At 34.9% G+C, this 17,425-nt stretch overlaps 1 protein-coding gene across 1 annotated transcript in view; it reads left to right on the forward strand.

Annotated features, from left to right (window-relative positions):
- The window catches only part of SPATA1 (spermatogenesis associated 1), a 57,039-nt gene that overhangs the window by 33,677 nt on the left and 5,937 nt on the right, over positions 1-17,425 (forward strand). The window contains exons 7-13 of the mRNA XM_032594330.1: positions 5,230-5,341; positions 6,005-6,065; positions 11,082-11,193; positions 11,821-11,946; positions 14,781-14,959; positions 16,454-16,552; positions 17,285-17,372. Coding sequence (XP_032450221.1) covers positions 5,230-5,341; positions 6,005-6,065; positions 11,082-11,193; positions 11,821-11,946; positions 14,781-14,959; positions 16,454-16,552; positions 17,285-17,372 — 777 coding nt within the window. The remainder of the gene's footprint in view (positions 1-5,229; positions 5,342-6,004; positions 6,066-11,081; positions 11,194-11,820; positions 11,947-14,780; positions 14,960-16,453; positions 16,553-17,284; positions 17,373-17,425) is intronic.

Genomic DNA, 17,425 nt, shown 5'->3' on the forward strand with positions numbered 1-17,425 from the left:
ACCCAGTGGCAGTAAACCAATGCTTTGTATCGGTGCATGATCCTGGGGCCAAGATAATCCTTACAGCTTTTGCTTCTACCCTTCCTTCAGGCTTTGCCTGGGACTGGTGATGAGGTTTTCCACTCCTTCCTCAGTGGTAAGACTTCTCAAAGCTAATATTGTTGAAAGGGGAGTCACTTACTCTTCCTCCAAAGCACATGGCTTTTGTCTCTGTTCCTCCTTGAGAACCAATACATTTTTGCCTGGGTCCTGAGATGGAAGAGTTTCCAGTTCCTCCCCAATTGGCTTAAGGCTTTTGCTTTGTGTGAAAGAAGAGTGTTGAGAAGGATGGAATGTCATACTTTTTTGCCACTGATGGCTCTCCTGCCAGGTCTCCTGCCCTGCCCCTAGTCTTTCATGTGAGCATATGATACACGCACCTGGAAGGGAATTTGCTATTAAGTATTGACTTCCCTTTGTGTCTGAAGATCCCAGAGATTCCAAACTATCCTCGTAGCCCACACTGGCCTTTAGAATTCCTTAAAATTTTAGCTGTTTTCTTATTTCTTTTAATAGCAGTTACCACTTCCTCCTGTGCTCTGCCAAAGATGAAACCATTTTCTCCTAGGAGGGAATTGGAATTCAATTCCCCGCAACCATAATTCTCTGATGAATTCAAGAAAAGTTATTATTTTATTGATTATTTACCTTTTCTTCTTGTTCCAGTGGGAGCATTGTTTCATCTTTCTATAATCCTGAGCACAAATGGAACTGCAGTTCTTACATTTTAATATAGTCAAGTTTATTGATATTTTCATTTATGGATAGTGTTATTTACGTCTTTTTTTTTAATCCCTTTTCTACCCTGAGGTCATGTATTGTCTTTCAAACATGTTTTGGTTTGCTTTTCCAATTCAGTTTATTAATCTACCTGGAACAAATTTTTATGTGTGATGTGAATAAAGTTCCTTAAATTTTTTCCCATATGTACACTTCCATTTGTTGATGGTAGTTGTATAGTGTCTTTAAAATACCAAATTACTCTTTAGTGGTGCATGAGAATGCAAAATATCTGAACTCTAACATTATGTTATCAAATATAGACAGTTACAATGCGCATAGTGGGGCACCTGGGTGGCTCAATCTGTTAAGCACCCAACTTTGGCTCAGGTCATGATCTCACAGCTCGTGAGTTCAAGCCCCGCGTCAGGCTCTGTACTGACAGCTCAGAGCCTGGAGCCCGCTTCAGATTCTGGGTTTCCCTCTCTCTCTGTCTCTCTCTGTCTCTCTCTCTTTCCCAAAAATAAACATTAAAAAAAGTTTTTTAAAATAATGTGCATAGTATGTTTTACAAGTTCTTTAATGAAGGAGGAAAGAGTAATGCTTTACCCATTTTCATATTGAAGTGGGTATTTCTTTCCATTAGTTGTCTTCTGTTCTTTCCCATGGGTCTGTGCTACACACCTCTACATTTTTGACATACCTCAACTTTAACATATTTAATACTTGACTCCACTGTTGCCCCCAAACTAGTGTACTTTCTTGACTTCTTTGGTTTCATCACTCTTCCAGTTGTTTAAGCTTTGAAATAATCCTTACTGTAGACTAATATATATATATATACACACACACACACACACATATATATAAAGGAACCTTAAAAACCGTATTGTAGCCCCCTTGCTTATAATCTGCTTTCCAGTCTATTCTGCAGAGTGCAGTCAGCATCATTCTTGTTGTTACAAGCTGGATTATTTATCTCTCTGCTTAAAAACCTTTGGAAGACTCGTTGATTACTACTAAAGGCCCAAGTTCTTTAAGATGGCATTGAGAACCCTTTATATTCAGACTTCAAACCCAGGGTTGCAAATGTTTGGCCATGCAGATTGTTCACTGCCTAATTCCAGAAGGCTTCCTTCACACAGATCATGATATGAATGGGGCTTTCAGGATTTGCTTAATGTGGTAATTGGTTCAGTAACTTTTAGCTATTATTAGTAGTAATACTATTCTTCTTATTATTATTATAATTATTATAGTTTATGGATAAAGGGGAGGAAGAAGTACCATGAAGTACAACTGAAGAAGTAGGTAGAAACTTGAACTGCAAGAGCCTTGGTTCCAAAACTAAGGAATGTTTAAGCAATGGGAAGCCATATTAATTTTCTTTGTTTCAAGTTTTTATTTAAATTCTAGTTAGTTAATATATAGTGTAATTATTAGTTTCAGGAGTAGAATTTAGTGATTCATCACTTACATATAACATCCAGTGCTCATCACAACAAGTGCCCTCCTTAATGGCCATCACCCTTTTAGCCCATTTCCCACCCAACACCCCTCCAGTAACCCTCAGTTTGTTCTCCATAGTTAAGAGTTTTATGGTTTGCCTCTCTCTTTTTCCCCCCGTGTTTATCTGTTTCATTTTTTAAATTCCACATGAGTGAGATCATACAGTATTTGTCTTTCTCTGACTTATTTCTCTTAGCATAATACACTCCAGCTCCAACCACATCATCACAAATAGCAAAATTTCATTCTTTTTTATGGCTGAGTAATATTTCATTGTATATATATACCACAACATCTTTCTCTATTCATCAGTTGATGGACATTTGGGCTCTTTCCATAATTTGGCTATTGTTGATAATTCTGCAGTAAACATTGAGGTGCATGTGTCCTTTGGGTAAATACCTAGTGGTGCAATTGCTGGATCATAGGGCAGTTCTATTTTTAACTTTTTGAGGAACCTCTATACCACCTTCCAGAGTGGCTGCACCAGTTTGCATTCCCATCAACAGGGTCAGAGTATTCCCCTTTTTCTGCATCCTCGAAAACATCTGTTGTTTCTGTGTTGTTAATTTTAGGCATTCTGACAAGTGTGAGGTGATGTCTCACTGTAGTTTTGATTTGTATTTCCCTGATAATGAGCGATGTTGAACATCTTTTCATGTGTCTGTTACCCATCTGTCTTCTTTGGAAAAATGTCTATCCATGTCTTCTGCCCATTTCTTAACTGGATTATTTGTTTTTTGAGTGTTGAATTTGATAAGTTTTACAGACTTTGGATACTAACCCTTCATCAGATATGTCATCTGCAGGGGCACCTGGGTGGCTCAGTCGGGTAAGCATCTGACTTCAGGTCATGATCCTGTGGTTTGTGGGTTTGAGCCCTGCTTCACATTCTGTGTCTCCCTCTCCCTGCTCCTCCCGCACTCATGCTCGCTCGCTCTCTCTCTCAAAAATAAAGCTTAAAAACATTTTTTAATTAAAAAAAGATATGTCATTTGCAAATATCTTCTCCCATTCTGTTGGCTGCCTTTTAGTTTTGTTGATTGTTTCCTTCGCTGTGCAGAAACTTTTTATCTTCATGAAGTCCCAATAGTTCATTTTTCCCTTGCCTCCAGAGATGTATCTAGTAAGTTACTGCTGTGGCTCATGTCGGAAGAAGTTGCTACCTGTGTTCTCCTCTAGGGTTTGTTTCTCTTGTCTCACATTTAGGTCTTTCATCCAATTTGAATTGATTTTTGTGTATGGTGTAAGAAAGTGGTCCAGTTTCATTCTTTTGCATGTTACCATGTACCATGTTACATCTTTTGCATGTTCCCGACACCATTTGTTGCAGAGACTGTCTTTTCTCCAGTGGGTATTCTTTCCTGCTTTGTTTTAATAGGAGTAACATGATTGGATTTCAATTCTAGCAAAACCACTTAGGTGACACTATGGAGAATAGATTGAGGTGATAAAGATCTGAAATATGAAATGCAGTGGAACAGAAATCAGAACTTGAAGTCAAGACACTCCTAAGGATTGGGTACTGTGCTGCATGCTTTCCATGCACCGTGCCATTTTAGAGATAAGGAAACGTAGGTTAAAAAAATAACTTAGCTGAGGTCACACCTGCTGTGACAGTGCCAAGACTTGAACTCCTGTGTGTTTGACTAAAGCCCATGCTTTATTTACAACACCATGCAAGAGTCACACTGAACTTTTCACTATTGCCAAAAATGCTGCATATATTTGTACTGTGTATTTTGCAAATGCCATTTTCCTTGCTTAAATTCTTCTTGCTCTCTTCTTTGCCAGGCAAACATCTCATAGTTCAAAACATAGTTTCACAGTTATCATATCCCTTTCTGTGAATCTATAACATTTTATGCATATATTACTGTAGCTCTCAAGACACTATTATGATTTTTTTCAAAAGTGAATAGGCCTGCTTTCTTTATGTTATTAAACTGCATAGGTATGAATGGTGCGGTGCATCATGCTCTAGACTGTTACTATGAATGAGATACATGTGCCAGATCCCTATCAAAATTACTTAGAATCTAATGAATTTTTCATTGTTTTTTTCTTTCTTTGGTGGGGGGGGAGTAGTATTTTATTACTAACCTTTAAGCATCTGATACATCTGGTTTTTGTTCATTTTGCATTGAATATATCCTTTAGAAAATCCCTGTTTATTGTCTTTAAAAGACTATTTCAAATATAACAGCTGGGAAATATAGCAGCTAGACTAAAATTAAACCAGTACAGGCTTCAGGTTGCAAAATTCTGTGGCAACTCCTGTAAAATGGTTTTTCAAATATTAACATGACTCATTAATTTTTTCAAAATTAAAAAATTTGATTTATCCAAAGGAAAAATATCTGCATTAATATTGTGAGGTTCGTGGATCTTTTGTTCATACAGATCATGTAGAACATTAATGTTAACATTTTAAAGACATTGTATAGTTTTCCTATATAGGGAAATTCTGTTAAAATGAAGGGAGGTTTTATAAATAGAAATGTATGTGAAATAACAAATGACATTATATGCTCTGTATTTACACCAGCCTTTTCCAGAGAAGTTTCCTCAATACAATTTCAAAAGATGCTTTTGGCCAAAGCTTTCTAAAGACAATTAAGTTTAAGTAAAACCTAACTTACCCCCATCTTGTAGATTCACATTGCACATAAAAACAGAGAAATCCTACAAGGGGGTGTGTGATTGTTTTCCTGGTAGGGTTTCTTAATTCTTTCTTTTCCTCAAACTGAATTGACACAAAGAATTCTCCTTTCACATAAACTGTTTTATGAAATTTACTTTGGAAACTGTTGCCTTATATCATGTGTAGTAGAGTTCATGGAAACGGACACAGGACAAGATAAGAGTATGTCCATATATATACATATTTGTATAAAATTTTATTTTACTATTTTCTTAATATTATTAACTTTATTTGCCATGGATGAACATGAACATCAGCAGGGGGAAAAGCCACTCCAAAAGGAAGCCAAACTGGAAAAAATCAAATTGGAAATTCTGAAGTGCCAGGATCATCAGAAGAATCAAATAGTGATTTAAGAAACAAAAAAAGGTAACTAGTATAGATGTTGATTCTACATGTCATAATCTAAACTATAAAGAATGAGATAACCAGGGTACTGTTACAAGGACTTCTAATTACAACAAATATATGAGTGAAATTAGTGATTTTCAATTAAAATTACCTTGATTCTAATCTTTAATAATGAGGAATAATTATTGCTTAAATTTATTTCTATTATAATTCTTATGTCATCAGGGGCAGCCTACTGACAGAAAATTTTGTCTTTGCCTTTCTTAGAATTAGTTGTTCTACCTCACTTAGATTCTTGGTTATGAGGAAACTAATCAGTATGCTTGAGTTTCACATGGTATCATTTCATGGAGAATTACAGTACTTAAGGCAACAGTTTTTCATACAGTCTTTTGAAATTAATAGAAGGGATTTTATAAACAATCATTCACAAAAGAATTGCAAACAAAATGTGTTTCCAAAATTTTTATTTTACTTTGCTATAGATATTATAATGTGATTTGAGTTTAGCTAGTATTCATACTAAATGTAGTTTATGAGCTTGAAATATAATGTTCTCAGGCTTTTTGAGGCTTTAATGTTACATTTGTGTTTACAGAATGTCAAATAAGATAAAATGTGAAAAGCTAATATTCATGGAATCATTTTTTAATGACTTTCAAATCTGTCATTCCCTTTAAGTCTGTTTCTTTGGAAAAATGAAGATGATAGAGTTAATACCATTAGAACAGAGAACAATCAGGTATGATTTAAATATTTTTTGTTTAAATGGGGTATTGCAACATAGTATTTATACTGAAATTGAAACAAAACTGCAGCTTAAAATGTCTAAGTTTTCTAACCTTAGAGGTGAGAGGATGGGAGATAAGCCTCAAAAAAATTCAGGAGCCTACCAATTCAGTGAAATCTTTGGGTATACTGTCGTATGGATAGGACATATTGAGGTATGTCCTAAAGTGAAAGCCAGGTTTTTATATCTTGCCCCATTTATCACTGAGAATGAGTCACTTGATGGACCTCTTTGGAATTTGGAGAGAGATTTGCCACATTTTGATGTACTGCTCCAGTCTTTTTTTTTTTTTTTTTGAATCAAGTAATCCAAAAGACCGCCAACTTTGGGCCCAAAGGAAGTGAAGGCTCACAAGGTGATCTGAGAGACATTGCAAACAATGTTGCCACTTGTGTTTTAATGTCCAGCTGATCAAGTGCTGGAGTACTGAGTGCAGTCTGAGTCATGTCCTGTAGGCGAATCACAGCTCAGAGCTCTTGGGTTTCAGAGCAAAAGGCACACCATCTTCAGCAATAATTGTCCTATCGTAATAGGACAATTAGATATTAATAAAATATGCTAGATTTTAATAAAATCTAGATATTAATAAAATATGCTATCTTCATGCTTTAAAATTTTTGTCAGTCTAGTGGATGCTTACTGCTATTTGTGGTTTGAATTTTAATTTCCCAGGTTACCCATAAAGTTGATCACGTTTTAATATTTTTATGGACTTCAGTTTGGTAACTTTTTTTGGAAGTGCATTTTCAAGTGTTTCTTTTGGGTTGTCATATGTTTCTGATTTGTATAAGTTTTTAATATACTCTAGAGATATTTCTTTGATGCTTATTTATGTTGCAAGTATCTTCCCCTACTCTGTGCCTATAGTCTACCTTGCTGAATACCTTGCTTAGTATTTCTTATCCTTATTTTTTCCCACATTCTCTTGCTAGGTAGCTGAGTAGACTGAGAATGGTATATTGGCATCTCCTATTATTAGTGTGTTACTGTTTATCCCTGTATCTCCTGTGGTTTCTGGTTTGTTTAGATTTCTATGTGTTACTTGGCGCAAAGTTGTTCTTATGTGAATACTAATATCACTTTTGTGCTCTGAAGTATCCTTTTTTTGACTCCTTAAGTGCTTTTTTTGGTCTGAATTCTCCTTTATTGCATATCAAGATACTAACCTGTACTTTGTTTTTGCATACATTTATTTGGTATACCCTCATCTTCCTTCACACTTTTTCCCCCCAGCCTTTCTGAATTGCTTTGTTTTAGATATGTCTTTTACATATAGCCCAGATAGAGTTGGGTTTTGTTTTGTGAGAGTGTGTGAAAATATTTTTTATTTAGTAGATGAATTATGTCAACTTATGTTATTGATAGGACTGATGTGTTTGACTTAAGATTTGTCATTTTATGTTACAGTTACTGTGAGTTACTATGTGGTTTATTTGTACTTTTCCCCTCTCCTCGTGTTTTAGGAAGGTTGTATTTTTGTTCTAGTGTTTACACTAATACATTTATGTTAGTATACTAGTGTTCTTTTCCCATTTTTTAAAATTTATGCTTCTGCTTTTCATTTGTTACCTCTAAAACTATCCACTGATCTGTCCTATTCAGGGTAATCAAAAAGATCTTTCTTCTCTAATGTATTTTAAGTTGTGTTACTTCTATTTTGTCAGAGCATATAACATTTATATGCCATACTTCTAGACTTAACCTCTCACCTTTGTTTTAGTCTCAGATCTGTAATTAAATATGTTCAACACACTGCCAGTTCTTTTACAGAAGACTTTTCAATCATCTCTTGGTTGGATTAAGTTCAATTTAGAAAAAGCACCTAGCTACAATATTCTCTTCTTCCACATTTAAAACTTTGTCTAGAGCAGAGATCAGCAAACTAGGGCCTGCAGACTATTTTGTAAGGCCTTGGACCTACAAATATTTTTTAATTTTATTTTGTTTATTTTTGAGAGAGAGAAAGCACAAGTGGGGGAGGGGCAGAGAGAGAGGGAGACACAGAATCTGAAGCAGGTTCCAGGCTCTGAGCTGTCAGCGCAGAGCCTGATGCAGGGCTCGAACCCACGAACTGTGAGATGATGACCTGTGCTGAAGTCAGATGCTTAACTGACTAAGCCACCCAGGTGCCCTGATTTTTTACATTTTTAAGGAATTTAAGGAAAAGAATCATGACAGAGACAATATGTGGCCCACAAAGCCTAAATTATTTACTCTCTGGCCCTTTACAAAATTTGTTCATCGTTGTCTAAAGTTTTGATACCTGAAGGATAGCTTGATTGGATGTCACATCCGTGGCTTACATCTTTTTTTCCCTTGAGTTTCTTTAAAATGTTGCTCTACTGATGTTGTATATGTTACTGTTAAAAAGTGTGATGCCAGGTTTTCTTTTCTTTGTAAACTAGCTTGGGTATATTTGTCTGGAAGGCCAGAGGATTCATTTAACGTGTACTAGTTTTACCGGGCTGAATCTTAGCTCAGAATTCTAGATCAGGTTTTTCTGGATACACAGTGGATCCTTGCAGTATGAAAATCCAGACATATTTCAAGAGCATTTCCTAAAATTATAATTTCAGAAAATAATTTAGGTAGCAGATCTATTGTTTCATTTTTTCTTTACCTTTTATATACGTTATCTTTTCTCTGATCTATTTCACTTTTTTTTTTATGTTTCATTTCCTTTGCATCTTTTATTTGTATTCTCCACTATCCTTACTGTATTTTTGGTCATATTTGTTGCTTCTTGGGTACTTGCTAATTTATTCATTTCTGAGACAATTTTGTTTTTTAATTTCTTTCTTCACTTTAGCCAACTTCCATTTCACATCTTCCTGTTTTTCCATTTTTATTCTGAGTTTTAAAATTCTTGATTTATTGTGTCTGTGGTATCTGCAAATGTTTATTTATATTTAATCTGTGTTGGAAGTATTGTTTAAGTTTTTCTCTGCTTCATGGCTGTCTGGTTTTAGTTCTCAATTGTGAAGGTTTTTTTAAAATGTAAATTTGTGTGGATGCTTGAATAATTTGTAGATATTGTTCATGTTTATTTGTGTTAATTTTTCTGTTTAAGTAATAACTTATTTTTATATATTTTTTATTTTTATTTTTATAGAGGAACAGGGAGCCCTGTGTTGGTGGTTTCTTTTGCTTCTTAGGTTGGGTGCTCCCTCTTCTGTTCATATAGTTAAATGCAGTTATTTATTTATTTATTTTTTTAATTTTTTTTTTTTCAACGTTTATTTATTTTTGGGACAGAGAGAGACAGAGCATGAACGGGGGAGGGGCAGAGAGAGAGGGAGACACAGAATCGGAAACAGGCTCCAGGCTCCGAGCCATCCGCCCAGAGCCTGACGCGGGGCTCGAACTCACGGACCGCGAGATCGTGACCTGGCTGAAGTCGGCCGCTTAACCGACTGCGCCACCCAGGCGCCCCAGTTATTTATTTATTTTTAAATAAATGGGGCTTTTGTTTTTTTTTTTTTTAATTTTTTTTTTCAATGTTTTTTATTTATTTTGGGGACAGAGAGAGACAGAGCATGAACGGGGGAGAGGCAGAGAGAGAGGGAGACACAGAATCGGAAACAGGCTCCAGGCTCTGAGCCATCAGCCCAGAGCCCGACGCGGGGCTCGAACTCACGGGGCTCGAACTCACGGGGCTCGAACTCACGGACCGCGAGATCGTGACCTGGCTGATGTCGGACGCTTAACCGACTGTGCCACCCAGGCGCCCCAATAAATGGGGCTTTGGGGATCTGTTTTCTTTGAATTCTTTTCTACTAACTTAATTCAGCAGAGCTGTTATCTTGTCCACTTTCTTCTTTTCTCTTACCAGCTATCCCTGAGGGAATACCTCTTCCAAAGTATTTTCCTCTCTTCAAAGCTGTCTTCCCATGATTACCACTCAGGCCCCGTACATTTTATAATCCCCTTTCATTTGGCCTCCTCATCAAAAGTGCTCTGATTTACAAGATTTTATCCTTACTCTCAGGATTTCTCCTATGCATGTGGAGCCCCCTCCTTCCAGACTAAATCATGGTTGATGTTTATTGTGTTATCTTTGTATAGTGGCCTCTAATGCTTAAGCAGTCCACATCTGCTTGGAGGTGGGCTCCTGAGCACACTCTGCTGGTCTAGGGTGTTTATTTCCCCAGTTATATGCAAATTAAAGTATATGTAAATTAACGGATTTTGTGTCCTAGTTATGCTGTAGACATAAGTTATGGGTATTATTTGCTCTCTTTTTATAGCAATTGGAAGGATATGTGGAGAGATTGTAATTTAGGTGATTGCCATTATTCTGTAGGAGACTGAACTTATAAGTTAATAATGTAACATAACATTAAAAACCAGAAAAAGAACAGTAAAACAAAGGAGTAAGGGCTTAATGAAGATAGAAGGAGACACTAATAACTTAGAGGTAAAAAACTAGCAGAATTGAAAACAACTCAAGATCTATGAAGTGATGGTGGGAGAGACATCCACATTGGTAAGGCTCGAGGTAGTTTATCATAAAAGGGTAGAAACACAAAAGTTAAGAAAGATAAAAGTGACACAAACACAAATACAGAGCCAATAAAATATATGCTAAATTTTGAAAATGCAATAAATTTTCTTATTTTCTAAGCAGACATAAGTTATCAAAATTGGCTCAAGATAAAAAAAAATCAATAGTCATCTTAGAAAAATGTTAAAGTTATAAGAAATCTTGGAAAGAAATCATGTTTACAAAGTAATAATGGATTTTTTTTTCTTTTAAGTTTGAAGTACTTGTGTATAATGTCCAAGTAATAGTGGAATAGAGAAGTTGAAGCACAAGAGAGAACCTATAGTTATAAATACAGATTTGGGATTTTGTCACCATATAAGTAAAAAAAAATATGCATTGCTGTTGTACATTATTACATGCTTACAGACAGGTGAAAATGTGTTATTCTACCAGATCTTACTGGTTTTCATGTTTGCTTACAGATAGGTAAGAAAGAGTGCATCACCCTACCAGATCTTATTGATTTTCCTTCACTTCCTTGTCAACCTGCTCTTTCTCCAGTAATAACTGATATCTCTTTATTACAGATTGAAAGTAAGTATGATGATACCGTAAGTACAAATAACTCTGTGAGGTAAAGTTAAATATTAATGGAGGGGCACCTGGGTGGCTTAGTCGGTTGAGCATCCGACTTCGGCTCAGGTCATGATCTCACAGTTCGTGAGTTCGAGCCCTGTGTCGGGCTCTGTGCTGCCAGCTCAGGGCCTGGAGCCTGCTTCAGGTTCTGTGTCTCGCTGTGTCTCTGCTCCTCCCCTGCTCGCACTCTGTCTCTCTCTCAAAAGTGAATGAAGATTTAAAAAAAAATTTTTTTTTAATAAAAAAATATTAATGGGGAATTATTGTCTAATAGGTACAGAGTTTTAATTTCGGAAGATAAAGTTCTAGAGATGGACAGTGGTGATGGTTGTACAGCATCATAAAAGTACATAATGCCACTGAACTGTACATTTAAAAGAGGTTAAAACTGTAAATTTTATTATGTGTATTTTACCACAAAAATGTTAAATTATTTTAAAGTATGTGAATTATATGTTAATTACTGCATATATTTAATCAGTAATATTATTTGCGGGTAAAATTTATTCTTGCTATTTTAAGCACTTTTAAGTTTTACACTCCCAACTTTTAGCTTTTGGACATTGACGGGTTATAATCTTTTAGGAGAGAAGATTATTGAACAACTGAAACAAGTAAAGAAAGAAAGAAGATATCTGGAAAGAATTAGAGAAGAACTAATTAAAAAAGTTGAAAAACTATTTGAACAAAGCAAGTTGAAGCAATGTCACGGTAAAATTTATTACATCTTTTATCACTATTTTATCATTAATTAACATACTTTACATAAGGTTTTTTAAAATTTAAGTTCAAATTTTTTTATAACATTCCTTTATTCATTTACTAAATAAGTATGTATTGTCTACTGAACTTAGCCACTGTTCTAGGGGCTGAGGAGATAATAGGCAGACACAATTTTGTCTCTGCCCTCAAAGAGCTTATAGTCCATTAGGGAAATGATAAGAAAACAGTAACAATACATCCTGATGATGCTATGATAAAGGAATTACAGAATTGTATGCACAGAAGTACAGAAGAAGAACACCTAAATTAGATGCAAGAGATCAAGAAAGGCTTCCCAGAAAACTGTTAAATATGCTTAAATCTGAAGTGTGCCTCCTCTTGGCTGTAGGCTTTCAGGCATGCTTTCCCTCTGCCATCTACATCTCCTTTTCCTTCTACGCACCCCTTCCCAGTTTACCTGGCTAGTTCCTACTAATCATTCAATCTCAGCTTAGATATTACTCTAGAATCATCCCCTGAATCCCTTAGTCTTCTCTACATGCTTAATTTTGTGGTATGTGTGTCTGTTTTGCCAAACTAAATGAATGAATGAATGAATAAGAGAAATTAAGTAGAAAAATAGGTAGTTTTCCTGCAACAGAATTAGAAACAAGTGTTACTAGGACTAGGTAGAAATGGAAAAACAAGCCAGGGTAGAGAGATGTTAAAGGATTTGAGAAGACTGCATTTTGGGTGGTATTGGAGGATTATATGAATAAAAGGTATATATGGAATTAACTGGTTGTAGGATTCTCAATTTACAGCAAAATTATTACTTCAGTGTTAGAACTGACTGAATGTTATAGGCAACGTCAGGAGGTATTTCTGCAGGTTCTACCTTATTAAGTGGTATCCTGGAAATGATGGCAATGACTAAGTTTTGTCGTACTGTTAAAAGTGATTTTATCAGACAAATTTGAGTAATGGACTAGAAATCACAGGACCAGGATTCTAATACCAGATGAGTGATTTATGTAGACAAGTTATTTCTCCTCTTTGTGTCTTCCTTTTTCTGTTTATAAAATGAGAATATCAGGGGGCCTAGGTGGCTCAGTTGGTTAAGTGTCAAACTTTGGCTTAGGTCATGATCTCATGGCTCATGGGTTCAACTCCCCGCGTCAGACTCTGTGCTGGCAGCTCAGAGCCTGGAGCCTGCTTCAGATTCTGTATCTCTTTCTCTTTTTGCCCCCTCCCCTGCTTATGTGCTCTCTTGCTCTCTCTCAAAAATAAACATTTAAAATGAGAATGATTACTTTCTATTTCAACAGGAATGTTTCAAGATAAAAGGCATGTATCAGCTATCAAATACGTAGGGAGCCTACTATGTGCATCAATTCCTTGCATTGTTTTAAATGCTGAGGATACAGTAAACAAGATGAACATGGCCCTGCCCTTAAGGAGCTTTCTTCTAATGAAAGGAGATAGATGTAAACAAATAAGACAATATCAGCTCCTGATTAGAGCTCAAAAGTCCCTTTAAAAGAGCAAAGAGTGATGGGGCAGAAAAAAATGTTTTAGCTTGAATTTTCAAAGAAGGCATCACTGAGGAGATATCATTAAGATGTGATTAATAAGGAGGCAGGCATCTAAAGAGATAAGAGAAAAAAAAAAAAAAAAAAACCAGTCCAAAGAGAAGGAACACTAAAATGTCAAGGTCCAGAGATGGAAGTGAACTTGCAGTATTAAGGAGCTGAAATAAGGCCAGTGTGGCTGGAACTTAATATGGAGGAATGTAGAGGAAGATAAAATCAAAAGCTCACCAAGGAACAGACAGGCCAATTTAAGGAGTTTAGATTCTATTCTAAGATGAGAAGCCATTGGAGGATTTTTAGAGATGTATAGGACTTTAAAAATATTTTTAGAACATCAGAATGACTGCTGTATGGAATAGCCCATAGAGGGGCAGGAATGGAAGCAGAGAGACCAGTTAGAAACATAATCCACTTTCAAAAGATGATTGTGCACTGACTAGGGACATAGCATTGAAGAAGACAGAATGTGCCAGATGCTGGAAGTATTTTACAGTAGTACCAATAGAACTTGCTGAGGGATTAGATATAGGACATGAGGGAAATAAATAGTTAAAATCTTGAGTTAAAATCCCATAAAGTTGTAGAATTTTAATGAAATCAACTTTTATATCTGGGGTTTTCATTTCTTTGATAATTTTTTAAAAGAGAAGCATAAGCATATTCTGATATAGTAGCATGGAGTTTGTGTTCCTGTTAAGTTTGTATTTAGAATCTCATTGGGTCAAAATGATTCCCTAAATTGGCAGTATTTGATTTCTAATTTTCTCAACTACAGGGCTCAGGCTTAAATTCTGCCCTACATACATTTGGGGATATATCTGGAATAATTTTAATAAGTGATAAATCAGAATCAGCTTATTTTAGAAAGCATAAGTCATTTAAGGGGATGAAAAAATATTATGCCTTTCTCTTCATTGTTTTAATTATGATTTGAAATCCGACTATGGAAAAAGTAATCAAAATAAATATACACATTTTTCTATAGGTAGTATTTTTAATCAAGATTTTTCAGAAATAATTACAAGCTTAAAGAACTTGGTTTGGTTCCTGGATTCATCACTATTTTCTATATTTGTAGGCCAATCCTTTTATTATCTAATAAACATTTCAGTCTTTGCTTTAATTTCCTCAGCATATGAGGAAGGAAGAGTGGGGGAGTAGAAGGGTTTAAATTAACTCAAGGGTTCTTTCCGAGTTGAAAAGTTTAATCCTTTAGTCAGACTCACATTATAGTCCTTGCTTTTTTTGTAGCCTGTGATGATTGGAAGAAAAAATACTTTGAAACAAAGAAAATCACAGCATCGTTGGAGGAGGTTTTAACAAAACTTCGAGAAGATTTAGAACTTTACTATAAAAAACTGCTCATGCAGCTTGAAGCCAGGGACATTAAGATGAGACCAAAGAATTTGGCAAACATCACAGACTCTAAGGTACTTATTACTAAATGTGTTCACATTCTATTAGAGAAGTTCTACTCAAAATACATGTTTTATCATTGCTAGTATTATCATAGGTAGAATGCTTTGGGCTACGGGTAACAAAAACTTGACTTAACCAATAAGAAAATTTATGATCTCATGTAATGGGTGCTGAGAGGATACAATTAGGAGCTTAATGAGATCTTTAAGGGACTATGTGCTTCTGGCATTCCTTACCTATTATTTTCAGCATTGGCTTCATTATAAGACTGCTTGTCCTCATGGTACCAATAGAGTTGCCAATGGCAAGTAGGGCTATCTGCCTCCTAAAGAAGAATATATAAAACTTTTCTCTAGTCTTATACTAATATTATACACCAATTATATCTCAGTAAGGTATATAACATAATTATTTATGTATGTATTATGAAATGATTACCATAATAAATTTAGTTAACATCCATCATCTCACAGTTACAGATGATTTTTCTTGTTAATGAGAACTTTTAAGGTCTATTTCCTAAGCAATTTTCAAATATACAATACTGTTAATTGTAGTTATCATGCTGTACATTACATTCTCAGAACTTATTTTCACTACAAGTTTGTGCCTTTTGACCATTTTCACCCATTTCCCTTCATTTTCTACCCTCTGGCAACCACCAATCTGTTCTCTGTTTCTATGAGTAAAAGTTTACCATTTTAGATAAATCTAATGTAAAACTCAAATAGGCTCAAGTTATGGATTATCCATCTTAGCTGATACTAATTATCTTGCATAGCTGATTTTGTTTTATCAAGTTCAATATACAATTTTTTTTCACAGAGGCAGCTTAAAATTTTAAATAGTTTTTGTTGACCATTATACCTCATAAACTTTTCTGAACAAAAATAACTAAAAAAGCTTCTTATATTAAATAGGTTTTCTTATATATAGTATTTAATTATTAAATATTTTAAAGTAATACTATCCAATTCAGCTGATAAATTGTTATGACAATTTCAAAAGCCTTGCTAGTATCTTAAACCTAGTATATTCCTTTTATAGTAATATTTCTTACCATTAAATTGGCACCACAAAGGCAACTTGCACAAATATTTACTTATTTTTATAAAACATGAATAAATGTAATACAACAGAAGGGAATGTGGTCCCTAAGACATAAGAAAAAGGTCAATTCTAATTTACTCCAAAGCAATGAGTTTATTTTATGCAATAGGTTATTCTTATGATTTGCTTTTTTGGTATTTGTTATCACTTGATAGTTTGCAAGGCAATTAAAAATAAAAATAAATAGGGGCACCTGGGTGGCTTAGTTGGTTAAGTATCTGATTCTTGGTTTTGGCTCAAGTTATGATCTTACAGTTTGTGAGTTCGAGCCCCACATCAGGCTCTACATTAACAGCGTGGAGCATGCTTGAGATTCTCTCTCAAAATAAAGAAACAAACTTAAAAAAATAAAAATAAATACAAATGAATTTACTAAATGTCTTTGTTTCATACAGAATTACCTTATAATCCAGATCACTGAGGTACAGCATGCTATTGACCAACTTAAGAGAAAACTGGATACTGACAAAATGAAACTCATAATGGAAGCTAAGGTAATTTGCATTTCTCCTAATCAGACAACATTTATCTTGAAATAAATTGTTTTAATTTTGGGTATCAAAAGCCTAAAGGTAGTACGGATTGTCTTAAAGTCATTACCTTAACCAAGAGCATGAGTGAGAAAAATGCAAGAAGTAAATCCTGTGAAAAGATGCCTGTTATAACAAGGCCAAAGTAAAATTTCACTAAGAATTAAAGCAAAAGGACCTTGTGAATCAGTAGAGTCTCAATATTTTAAAAGTAATTTATTTATGGATGACTCTATGAAAGTCTGACAAACCACTTAGCTCTCTGAGCTCAATTTTTTTTTTAACCCATTCTAGGGTAAGTCTCTCATTCTGATTATTTTCATGTATATATAATTAATGCTCTAAATTCATTTCTTTATCAGAAATAGCTCTATGACATGAATAATGACCCCTTTCTAGAATGAGCACTGTCCATTGTTCTACAGTGATGGAAATGTTCCATATCTGCACTGTCAGAAACAGCAACCACTAGCCACATAAGGATATTGAGCACTTGAAAGGTAGCTTGTTGTGTGACTGAGGAACTGATTTTCAATCTTCATATAATTTGTTAATTTATATAGCTATATGTGGCAAGTAGCTACTGTATTGAATAGCCCAGTTCTAGATTCTTTTCACTAGCAGCATTCAATTAGGACTCTGAATTTTAGAACAGTAAAATGAAAGCTAATTTTTGAAAGGTAATTGTTTTTGTAGGTGAGAAAACAAGCAGTTTCAGATTTACGCATGCTGAAAACTGAACTGGCACAGAAGAAAAATAACACATCTGTACAGCCTCAATTGGGTATGTTAATTTAAAACTTATTTGCCAAAAAAATGTAACCATTGTTTTCCTTG

The sequence above is a fragment of the Lynx canadensis genome, chromosome C1 (genome assembly GCF_007474595.2).
Source record: "Lynx canadensis isolate LIC74 chromosome C1, mLynCan4.pri.v2, whole genome shotgun sequence".
In the NCBI taxonomy this organism is placed as follows: Eukaryota; Metazoa; Chordata; class Mammalia; order Carnivora; family Felidae; genus Lynx; species Lynx canadensis.